The 11,678-nt window shown below is 54.6% G+C and overlaps 2 protein-coding genes across 3 annotated transcripts; one reads left to right on the top strand and one right to left on the bottom strand.

Annotated features, from left to right (window-relative positions):
* Positions 1-2,961: 2,961 nt before the first annotated feature.
* Positions 2,962-7,633, bottom strand: MED20 (mediator complex subunit 20). Of its 2 annotated transcripts, XM_009569777.2 has the most exons (4): positions 7,534-7,633; positions 7,048-7,202; positions 5,424-5,677; positions 2,962-4,564 (listed from the first exon to the last, which is right to left on the bottom strand). In XM_009569777.2, exons 1-4 carry the CDS (start codon positions 7,545-7,547, stop codon positions 4,349-4,351), a joined length of 639 nt encoding a protein of 212 aa, XP_009568072.1. In that variant the 5' UTR covers positions 7,548-7,633; the 3' UTR covers positions 2,962-4,348. The 2 variants fall into 2 exon arrangements, with proteins under 2 accessions (XP_009568072.1, XP_053943512.1); XM_054087537.1 differs by lacking the exon at positions 7,534-7,633 and having other exon boundaries at positions 5,424-5,672; positions 7,048-7,184.
* Positions 7,634-7,730: 97 nt separating this feature from the next.
* On the top strand, positions 7,731-11,050 carry BYSL (bystin like). The gene is made up of 7 exons (XM_054087634.1): positions 7,731-8,074; positions 8,542-8,692; positions 8,789-8,927; positions 9,234-9,367; positions 9,496-9,656; positions 10,137-10,239; positions 10,411-11,050. The coding sequence occupies exons 1-7, from the start codon at positions 7,807-7,809 to the stop codon at positions 10,826-10,828; spliced, it is 1,374 nt and encodes a 457-aa protein (XP_053943609.1). The 5' UTR covers positions 7,731-7,806; the 3' UTR covers positions 10,829-11,050.
* Positions 11,051-11,678: the final 628 nt, after the last annotated feature.

Genomic DNA, 11,678 nt, shown 5'->3' with positions numbered 1-11,678 from the left:
ACGGCTCGGCCCCGCCCCCTCTCCCCGCCCATTGGCCGCCGCGCCCCGCCCCGCTTCGCGATTGGCTGGAGGACACGTCAATCAAAGCGCCTCAGCCCCGCCCATTGGCCGCGGCGTCCCGCCCCGCCTCTCGATTGGCTGGACGACACGTCATTCAAAGCTCCTCGTCCCGCCCCCCGCTCCCTCCGTTACGCAAAGTGCGTAGAGCGGAGCCCCGTTCTCACTGAGCGCGGACGGATGTGGGTTGCGCGCATTCGAACGTAGTTTACGCACCTTTATAGAATCATAGAATAGTTTGGGTTGGAAGGGACCTTAAAGATCATCCAGCTCCAACCCCCTGCCATGGGCAGGGACACCTCCCACTGGATCAGGCTGCCCAAAGCCCCATCTAACCTGGCTTTGAACACCTCCAGGGTCGGGGCAGCCACAACTTTCCTGGGCAACCTGTTCCAGTGTCTCACCACCCTCATAGTGAAGAAATTCTTCCTCATGTCTAGTCTAAATCTGCCCCTCTCCAGTTTATACCCATCACCCCCTCGTCCTATCACTACAAGCCTTTGTAAACAATCCCTCCCTAGCTGCCTTGTAGCCCCTTCAGGTACTGGAAGGTCACTATAAGATCCCCTCAGAGCCTTCTCCAGGCTGAACAACCCCAACTCTCTCAGCCTGTCCTCATGTGGGAGGTGCTCCAGCCCTTGGCTCATCTTTGTAGCCACCTCTGGACCTGTTCCAACAGCTCCATCTCGTTCTTATGTTGAGGATACAATCCTCCTGATGAGGTCTCACAAGAGAGGAACAGAGGGGCAGAATCCCCTCCCTCCCTGCTGGCCACGCTGCTCTGGATGCAGCCCAGGACATGGTCGGTTTCCGTGCTGCACGCACACGTTGCCGGCTCACGTAGAGCTTCTCACCCCCCAGTACCCCAAGTCTTTCTCCTCGGGGCTGCTCTCAATCACATCATCCCCCATCCTGTACTGAAATCGGGGATTGCCCTGACCCAGGTGTAGGACCTTACACTTGGCCTTGTTGAACCTCATGAGGTTCTCACAGCCCCACCTCTCCAGCCCGTCCAGGTCCCTCTGGATGACATTCCGTCCTTCTGGTGTGTCAACCACACCACTAAGCTTGGCATCATCTCCAAATTTGCTGAGGGTGCGCTCAATCTCACTGTCTATATCATTGATGAAGACATTGAACAGCACTGGTCCCAGTAGGGACCTGGACTTCGACCCTCTGATTCGAACGCAGTTTACGCACATTCGGGGGCCGTTTACGCACATTCAGGAGCCACTTGCGCAACCCGCAAAGAGAGTTATCGCGGAGCTTACGCACTCTGAGTTGCTCACGCACTCTGCGTAGCTCCCCGCTCTTCAATGGCGGAGAGGGCCGAGCCGAGGGGCGGGCGCTGCCCGGGCCCGGCCCCGGCCCGTGACGTTCAGCAGGGCTTTGTGAATCGCGGGCTGAAGTTCGCTTGAGTCACAAGAGGGTAAATAAGGAGGTTTCGAGACAAAGAGGCTCTTAAAGGGGCAGCCTGGGAGGTGGCGCCTTCGTGCGGGGCCCCTGAGGGGGATGGGGGCACACACATGGGCCTGAGGGGAGGGGGAACAGGAGGCTGCAGGGGCCCCGAGGTGACAGCGTCCCTAGGCGGATGAGGGGACATCCCACAGGGCGCGTCAAGTGCCAGGCAGGGGTGCCTGAGATCATAGATTGGAAAAGTCCTTTGAGATCATCAAGCCCAACCATACCTGTCCACTACTAAACCATATGCCCCTCTGTTCCTCTCTTGTAAGCCCAGAAACCAACCGTGTCCTGGGCTGCATCCAAAGCAGCGTGGCCAGCAGGGAGGGAGGGGATTCTGCCCCTCTGTTCCTCTCTTGTGCGACCTCATCTGGAATGCTGTGTCCAGTTCTGGAATCCTCAACATAAGGAGGCGGTGGAGCTGTTGTAACAGGTCCAGAGGAGGCTACAAGGATGATCCGAGGGCTGGAGCACCTCCCGTAGGAGGACAGGCTGAGGGAGTTTGGGTTGTTCAGCCTGGAGAAGAGAAGGCTCAGAGGGGACCTTAAAGCCACCTTCCAGTACCTGAAAGGGGCTGCAAGAAAGCTGGGGAGGGACTGCTTACAAAGGCTTCTAGAGATAGAATGATGGGGGACCGATATAAACTGGAGAGGGGCAGATTTAGACTAGACGCGAGGAAGAATTTCTTCACCATGAGAGAGGTGAGGCCCTGGCTCAGGTTGGCCCAGGAAAGTTGTGGCTGCCCCATTCCTGGAGGTGTTCAAGGCCAGGCTGGATGAGGCTTTGGGCAGCCTGAGCCAGTGGGAGGTGCCCCTGCCCATGGCAGGAGGGTTGGAACTGGATGATCTTTAAGGTCCTTTCCAACCCAAACTATTCTATGATTCTATTCTATGATTCTATGATATCCCTAAGCACCTCTTCTCCCCATCTTTTAAACACCTCCAGGGATGGAGACTCTACCACCTCTCTGGACAGCCTCTGCCTGTGCCTGATAAATGATGAGTGGGCACCACACAAGGGCCCTGAAGTGGTGGTAGTGGGTCTACAACCTTCCAGCCTATGCTTTCAGAGGCAAAATTAGGGTGGTTTTCAATCACCCTGACTCAATCCATCAGTGTAACACAACTGAAAGCCCTCTGGAGACTCGTTAAGAAGCAAACTATGTTAACCTACAAGACTGTGTTGATGCTTGGGGGGATGGGGTGGGAATGAGGAGGTGCAAGCAGCTGACAAGATTGAAAAACAGTCATTTTGTCCATCAGGAAATAAAATACCTCGGAGTAAAAGCCGCCCCTCATGTGGGCAGCTGATCCCCTCGCTCACAGAGCAAAGTTACAACAAGGGACATTTTTGCTGAGACATAAAGGGATGAATCCTCCCCATCCTTACACACGCGAAAACCTACTGACGTCAATGGCTGTAATGGAGAATGCAGAATGTAGCTCAAGGAGTCCCACTTTATTACTCCAGGAACAGTACAATGTATTAATAAGAGCACAGAAGTCCCCAGAGGTTCCAGCACACATTCTGTGTTTTTAAGACATGTGACCAGAGTTTTGACATCTCTGGTTACAGAATTCATCTTTCGGGAATTAATAGAGCATTAGCAACATTCAGCATGACTAATCTGGTCATTAAAAGGTAATTTTTTTTAACCTTAAGGCTTAAAAGGAGGAACGGGACAGAAATAACTTCCTACAAAGACAAGAGTTTGTTTTCATAAGTTTTTCCAGTCACACTTAACTCTGTGGGATGACAGCAGGCCAGATTCTCACTGAACCTCCATCCCTGAAAATTAATAGTCCCGCTGAAGTCAGCGCACACGTTGGGAACTTGAGCCCAGAGTTGCAATAATTCAGTATATGCAGCATGTTGGAATTTCTATTACGCTTGAGTACGTTGTGCCATTTATTGTGGCTCGTTAACCAGACCATTCTGGACTCAGTGCTGATTAAATTTATTAAATGCCCCCACAAAAAACTCTAGGCACTCTAACAGTTAATTAGGCTTACAGGTATAAATAGTAATCACAAAGAAGTTATATCTAAATAACTGGTTCTCCACTAGAGAGAGTTCTCTAAAAATCAAGTAATAATCCACCTTCTTCCCCCCGACTGCTTCAGAAGGAAAAATCTATTTAGGAGAAGTCTATTCCTGTTTTCCTTACTCTCCAGACTCTTCCAGACCCCTGTATTAGCAAGGAACCAAAACTATTTTCTGCGAGCAAGGTGCACTCTGCTTCTTTACGAGAAACCCCCTGTCCTTCTTGCAAATCTTCCTTCCTAACACCATCGTTAGACCTTCCCTGCAACCGTCCTGTGCCCAGGACATAGGCATAACCCCAACAGCCTGTCAAATGAACAATACAAATCAGCGCGATTCTTGCTGTGTAAAAGACTCCATCTCCTCAAAAAAATACACCTTTTTATTTTGATGAAAAGTAACAAGACACTTTCACATAGGAATGTGAAAACAAATTCCAAAACAATCTCTTGTGTGGCTGTCTGCAGCCAAGAAAACACAGCCCTTGCATGTGTTTGGATGGAATTTCTCTTTCCTCCTTCTGGTGATGAACAGAAATCCCCCGCACAAAGTGCTGTACAAAGAACCATGGGCCAAATCCCAGACACCCTCAAAAACATGAAGCGGGTCAACAGGGAAGACGCATTGCATTCCAGATCTTTGCTTTGAAACATGAGAAAGAGGCTGAGAAATAAAAAAGTTAAACCTTGGGCTACCTCCAGCGCTGCCGTTTGGAGGGAGTCCTGATCCACATGAGCAGGCAGAAAAGGGGACGCAGTTGCTCCAAACTGAGCTCCAGGAAGTCCTTTCATCTGATCCCCGCTACAGGCACCTGCTGCTGCTTGCGGATCTTATTGAACAGTTCCATGTACTGGACCATCGTGTCTGCTGGGCTGTAGATGCTGTCGTGCTTGGTGCCAAAAACAGACGGGATGCCGGGCGTGTGGCTTCCCATGAAGCTCTGCATGAACTCCATAAGCAGGTTCCAACAGTCATTGGCTATCACACAGGGGCAGTATTCCACCTGGAAACAGAAACCACAGCCCTGAAGCTCATGGCAACGGCAATAACCAGGCTGGAGACAATGTGCCTTCCTCTCTGCCTCACTAGAGGCAGAATGCTTTCCACAGAAACTTCTGAGACTATTCACGATATAACAAGGATGGAGAAATACAAATGAACAGGACATGCTGGGAATAGGCAAGCAATCCCTTCCAAAGGGAATAAAAGGGCCGGTAAGGGCATTGCTTTTATTAAATCTCCAACAGCGGAGGTCCTGGGACATTGCTTCAAATGTCACATTAACTTTACACCATCTAAAATCAAATTTAATTCCCACAAGCTCTAGATCAATTACCTGTGTGGCCGCGACACAGAATCATGGAATGGTTTGGGTTGGAAGGGACCTCAAAGCCCATCCAGTCCCACCCCCTGTCAAGGGCAGGGGCACTTCCCACTGGATCAGGGGCTCCAAGCCCCATCCAACCTGGCCTTGGACACCTTCAAGGATGGGGCAGCCACCACTGCTCTGAGCAACCTATTCCAGGGCCTCCCGACTCTCACAGGAAAACATTTCCTCCTAAGATCTCATCTCAATCTCCCGTCTTGCAGCTGAAAACTGTTCCCCTCATCCTAACCCTGCACTCTCTGATCCAGAGACCCTCCCATGCTTTCCTGGAGCCCCTTTCCATCTGGAAGCTGCTCTAAGGTCTCCTCAGAGCCTTCTCTTCTCCAGGCCGAAGAACCCAAACTCTGTCAGCCTGTCCTTGTATGGGAGGTGCTTCAGCCCTCAGATTATCTTTGTGGCCTCCTCTCGATCTGCTGCTCATACTTCATTTCCCTGTCTGTAGCTGTCTTTCGTGCCTTTCAGAGCGGATTCTTACCTCCACGGATATCCCTCGGACATTTGGACCCATCGTAACTGTGCCCACCTTCACCAAGAAGTCGCAGTACTGGTAGCGAGTGCCCCGGCTCTCTATCTTGTTTGCCTTGGCGTTCTGGAAGAAGCCTTTCAACTTCACCATAAGGATATCAAAGTTGGTGTCTGCTATGAGGCAGGGGCCATTTTCAAAGAGAGCAAAGCAGCTAAGGGGATACTCGGAGTTGTGCATCACGTACATCAGCTTGCCCGTCTGCCCTGAAACAAGAGCAATGGTATTGGGGCTGTAAAACCAACCCCTTCACTTAGGCGTGCTTTAAAGAAGCATCTGGTTTTCCCTTTGTCCTCCTTGTTGCTTTAATTCCAGGGTCCTTGTACCACTCCCACACGCTTTACATTATTCTGCTGCTCAGTGAATAGATTATGTTTCCTTCTTATGATTTAAAGGTGGGAAAAAATAGTCTTCTGCAGCCTAAGGACAACAAGCCAGCATGACTCAGAGAACAGAGCAAAGAGCATCCACCTCCCACGTCCAAATACAGGGCTGGGATCTGCCAACCATTTTTCTGAAGGAAGGCTGGGCTGTGCCTCCACTCCCACTAAAACAGAGCCCTGCAGGAGGAGATTGTGTTGGGAGACTTTCTGGAAAACAGGGTGGCTGGAAAGGATCCACCTGGCTTGTACCATGCTTTAAAAGCTGGGAAAATATTCTCATTTATCCACATAGATCAAAAAAAAGATTTTTCACATGTGACTGTGAAAGTTCCAGCTGCAGAAAAAGTAGCAAAAGCTGCACAAATGGATCAGTCTGAGTGGACTCTGTGAGGTTGTGTGGGCTGAGCACTCACCGCTGCAGCCACAGAACTACCATGCGGATGTCTGCATCAGTGTTTCTATGTGATGTGAAAATCCAGGTGCTCAGGAGGAATAAGGAGGCTGGAGCCACCCCTTTGAATGACCATTTGAGGCTATGCTGCATCCAGAGGGGATCTGGGGTGCTCTGAGCACATCCCCTGGGAACGGCAGGGTTGTCTTGGGCCTCAGCCCCCCTGCAGCTGCTCTCCACCACCTTTGGAGTCAGCATTTCTCTCACTGCCACTGCCTGCCCTCCTGGAGACAGAGCATCCTGTGCAAAATGCAGCCTCCAAAGCAACTCTGACAGAACCAGATTTTAATGAAGCTGGATCACAGAATCATGAAATGACTTGGGTTAGAAGGGACCTCAAAGATCTTCCAACCGTCTGCCATGGGCAGAAACATCTCCCACTGGATTAGGTTGCTCAAAGCTCCATCCAGCCTGGCCTCAATCCCCTGCCAGTGGATGTAGGGAGCAGAGAAAAGAGTAAATGCCTGGCTGTGATGCAGGGCAGCCCTGTGCCTCTCACCCACCCTCCTGGGCTCCCCAAGGACAATGTCCAAGGATGCTCCTTCTCCCAGAGAAGAGAAAAGGCTGTTGGTGATGGCAGCACACATATTCCGTGGTGGAGAAGGTGTTCTGCAGCCAGCCAGCCCGCTCTCCACCGAGTCCTAATGCTGGAAGAGCATTAAACTGGATGCCAGGAATGACGGTGGGAGAAGAAGTGGCTCTGTGCCATCAGAGAGGCCTCTCGGCTCATTCTGGGGCTCACCTTGACTGCTGATGGTGGAAGCAGCGGTGTGGTAGGTCTCACAGTCCACGCAGAAGGTACCCTGCTTCTCGGCTCCCAGCAGCTCCAGCTTACGTGTCAGCATCTCCACTGTTTGCTGCACACTCTTCCCCTCTGCCACCGGCACCTGCGACACGCTGAAAGCAGGGAAGGCGATCAGAGCCCCGGCAGTAGGGATCAGAAACCGGGGAGGGTATCAGAGACCGAGAGGGGCTCACAGGCTCGGGAACGGGGGGAATCACAGACCGGGCTGAGGAACCAGGAACTCAGGGGGAGGAACAGAGACCGGGGCGGGTGGGGGAAGACCAGAGACTGGGGGGAGAATCAAGCACCCGAGAGCAGGGAGTCGGAGACCAGCGGGATCAGAAAAGAAGGGGGGGAGCCACAGACCCACTGGCGCGTCCTCCCGCCGCGTCCTAGGCCCTCCTGGTCCCCCTCCTCCCTCCCGGTGCCCCACTCTCCCCCTACCAGGTGACCCCCATGGCGGCAGCGCCCAGCCCGGAAGCGCTTCCGGAAGAGGCAGAGCCTCAGTGCTGCCAGAACGGAAGTGCTCACAGCAGGGGGCGTGGCGTCAGCGCTCAGACCGGAAGCTATGCCTGAGGGGGCGTGGCCTCAGCGTCCCAGAACGGCAGCGGTCCGCAAAGGGGCGGGGATTAGGACCGGAAGCGGCAGCGTCAGACCGGAAGTGACGGCCCAGCACCGAGAACACGCGGAGGTTGCGGTCCGTCGTTCCCCGTCGCGATGCCGAAGGCCCGGCGGGCGCGGGGCACCGGCCCTAATGCCGGCCCCGCGGTGCCGCTGGCCGAGCAGATCCTGCAGGACGCGGCCCCTCGGGCTACGGCGCGGGGAAAACGGCGCGGCGGGGCGGAGGAGGAGGATGGTGCCGACGGTGACGGCTACGTGGATGCGCGACTGTCGCGGCGCATCCTGGAGCAGGCGCGGAGGCAGCAGGAGGAGCTGGAGGCTGAGCACGGACCCGGAGGGCCCGGGCAGCGCAGCACCGCGCTGGGTAAGGCACGGGGGGGGGCGGCATCCTTGGAGATCATAGAATCATCATGGAATCACCAGGATTGAAAAGACCTCGTGGATCATCGAGTCCAACCACTCATATCTGCCACTAAACCATGTCCTTGGGCACCTCATCTACCTGTCTTTTCAATCCTAGGGATGGTGACCTTTGTGAGGAAATGGCCTCAAGTTGCGCCAGAAGAGGTTTAGATTAGATATCAGGAAAAATTTCTTCACTGTAAGGGTTTTAGGCACCAGCAGAGGCTACTCAGGGCAGTGGTGCAGTCACCATCCCTGGAGGGATCTGAAAGATGGGCGGACAGCTGAGGTGCTCAGAGATAGGGTTTAGTAGTGGACAGAGACAGTTAGACTCGATGATCTCAAAGATCTTTTCCAACCAAACGATTCTATGAGGCCTCAGGAACCAAGGGTGCAGGCCCCAGGCTCAGCCAGCGCTGTGCCCTGCAGGCCCCATTGTGGACTCAGAGGAGGAGGATGAGGAGTGGCCCTCACTGGAAAAGGCAGCGGCACAGAGAGGACAGGCTGGCGGAGAAGTGGAGGTGGATCCCGAGGACGAGAAGGCCATTGAGATGTTCATGAACAAGAACCCACCACTGAGGTGAGGGGCGATGCAAGAGGGGAATGGGCTGAGGTAGCTGCTGAGGGCTTGGGCACGGCCCCTGTCTCAACCCCTCTCCCCCTGTGCTGGCTGTAGGCGCACGCTGGCGGACATCATCATGGAGAAGATCACAGAAAAGCAGACAGAGGTGGAGACGGCGCTGTCGGAGATCTCGGGACGCCCCATGCCACAGCTTGATCCCCGCGTCCTGGAGGTCTACCGGGGAGTCAAGGAGGTGAGGCCAGCAGTGTGCCCAGGTGGCCAACAGCATCTTGGCTTGGATCAGCCATGGAGTGGCCAGCAGGAGCAGGGAAGGGATCATCCCCATGCACTTATTTCCCTGATATCAGTCACTGAAGGGCCCAGAGAGTTTCTGAGGGACCATCTCCTGAGCTCCGTGCTTGGGATGGCCCTGGGATGGTCCTTTCTTACCAAGGACGCTAAGGGAGGGTACATCTTTCTCAGGGTCATGAGATGAGTCCCACAGCCCTGCTGTCGGTGCCTGTATGTCACTGCCTGGCCCATATCCGTGTCTTTTAAGGTGCTGTCCAAGTACAGGAGTGGGAAACTCCCCAAGGCATTTAAAATCATCCCTGCCTTGTCCAACTGGGAGCAGATCCTCTACATCACAGAGCCGGAGGCGTGGACGGCTGCAGCCATGTACCAAGCCACCAGGTAAGATCCTCTCTGGGACATGCTGGTGTGGGATTTTTTAGCTTTTCCATAATTGGAACCAGATTTACAAAATACTAAACCCTCAGGCTTCTTTTTCCACACCTCACTTAGCCTTTTGCTTTTCCCAGGATATTTTCATCCAACCTCAAAGAGAGGATGGCCCAGCGGTTCTACAACCTGGTGCTGCTGCCACGGATCCGGGATGACATCGCCGAGTACAAGCGCCTCAACTTTCATCTCTACATGGCTTTGAAGAAGGCTCTATTCAAGCCGGCAGCCTGGTTCAAAGGTAGGGACTCCCTGGAGAGCTGATGTTCCTGTCTGGGAGTGTCTCCCTGACTGGGAAGCTCAGCAGGGACACATGTTGCACATGACTGCCCGCTGCGACAGGACACTGTCCCCTGTGTGGTGGGGCTCGGGGGAGGAGGAGACATGAGAGGAATGCAAAGAGTCCCCCTTGATGGACGAGGTGGCTTCCAAACCTCCAGGGGGCTGTTTGCAGGGTTCAGGATGAGATGGTGATAAGTGCTGTAGGCTTGTGCAGGTGGTGGCAGGAATTTAGGTTCTTTTGGTGGTTACAAACTGGCTGGATATGATCCCGGCAGCCTGAGGGTGTTGGGAACTGGTTCCATGGCAGGGAGATGCTGCAACAGCAGCTGCTGGAGGAGCTTTTATTTCCTGGGGTTGGATGTATCCTGGGTTAGGAGAAGAGGCTGAGCCCAGTGTCCTGCTGCTCTCCCTGCAGTGCCTGACTCTTTCCCCTCTGCAGGAATCCTCATTCCGCTGTGCGAGTCAGGAACCTGCACGCTGCGGGAGGCCATCATCATTGGCAGCATCCTCACCAAGTGCTCCATCCCTGTCCTCCACTCCAGGTAACGTGCTGGGAGGCTGTGGGGGTAGTAGTTCTCCTCTATGGACACCGATGCGATGCCTTGGATCTGTTCCTCAGCTTCTCTGGCACCTGGGAGGTGGTGGGGTCACTCAGCTCCTTCTGGGAACTCTGTGGCTCCGGCCTCAACTCTGTGTTCTCTCTGTCCCTGCAGCGCGGCCATGCTGAAGATTGCTGAGATGCAGTACAGCGGCGCCAACAGCATCTTCCTTCGGCTGCTCATCGACAAGAAGTATGCACTGCCCTTCCGTGTGGTGGATGCCCTTGTCTTCCACTTCCTGGCCTTCCGCACAGACCAGCGGGACCTGCCCGTGCTGTGGCACCAGTGCTTCCTGGCCTTTGCCCAGCGCTACAAGGAGGACCTCTCCTCGGAGCAGAAGGAGGCTTTGCTCGAGCTGCTCAAGTTCCATAGCCACCCACAGATCTCCCCGGAGATCCGGAGGGAGCTGGTGAACTCCAAGACGCGGGATGTGGAGGGGCAACAGCCTGTGGCCATGGAATGGGCAGGGAAAAGCTGCAGCCTGCCCAGCTCTCAGGACACTGCAGGATGCTGTTTGGAGCCTGGTGCGTGAGTGGAGGCGTTACTGGAGCATCCATTCCGGGATCCTGCTGCTCTGAGCAGGCGCTGGGTGCAGGTTGTGCCCATGGACCCATGCTCCCTGCCCAGCTTGTCCCAGGCAGGGCAGCCCTTGTCCTCCCACCTGGAAACCTGGTGCCATCAGCACCCAGAGGGTTTGACTTCTTCCTGGTTAGGAAATAAATCCCAAGCCGTGTCCATCAGTCCAGGTCTGCCACGATCGCATCCACATGTGGTCTGTCCCTGTCCTGTCTCACCTTGTGTTATCCCCAGCAGGTGGCAGAGCGAAGCCACCAGCCCCGGGCTTCTCAGAGCTAATGTAGAGTCAGTGTTCCCTCCTAAGAGGGAAGGGAATCCTGCGCACGCCCTTGTCCCTCCATTCTGCCCTGAGCAGTGGGACAGGGCTGGGCCCCCCAGGCTGTTCCCAGTGCCCAAAACCATCCCCAGGGGAAAAGAAACCCCTCCTGTTGGTTTTCCCTGAGAGCTTCATTGGACCAGGCAGGAATGGGTGCCGGAGGTGCCGCAGCAGCCAGAATACCATGGGGAGCATGTGCATGGCAGCGGGCAGAGGGCAGGGCAAGTGTAGCCCAGCAGTGGTGGAAGCAGAGGGGTGAACTCTAGGGCACAGCACAAGGTGGGGGAAAAAATCCTCCAGAGCACCTGTCTATGTGGGGCAGCCTCTGATCCCCCGGCTCTGCAGTCTGGGCCCTCCTTCCTGCCTGGGACCATTGCCAGCATCACTGCTGCGACTCTGGCTTCCTTACTGCTATCCCCCTTCCCTAGGGATTTTTCCCAAACACTGGCTTCCCCCTCCTGCCCCTCTGTGTATTACTCTACTCAGTAGG

This window comes from Cuculus canorus, chromosome 24 (genome assembly GCF_017976375.1).
Source record: "Cuculus canorus isolate bCucCan1 chromosome 24, bCucCan1.pri, whole genome shotgun sequence".
In the NCBI taxonomy this organism is placed as follows: Eukaryota; Metazoa; Chordata; class Aves; order Cuculiformes; family Cuculidae; genus Cuculus; species Cuculus canorus.
This window is presented reverse-complemented; position numbering and strand designations above follow the sequence as displayed.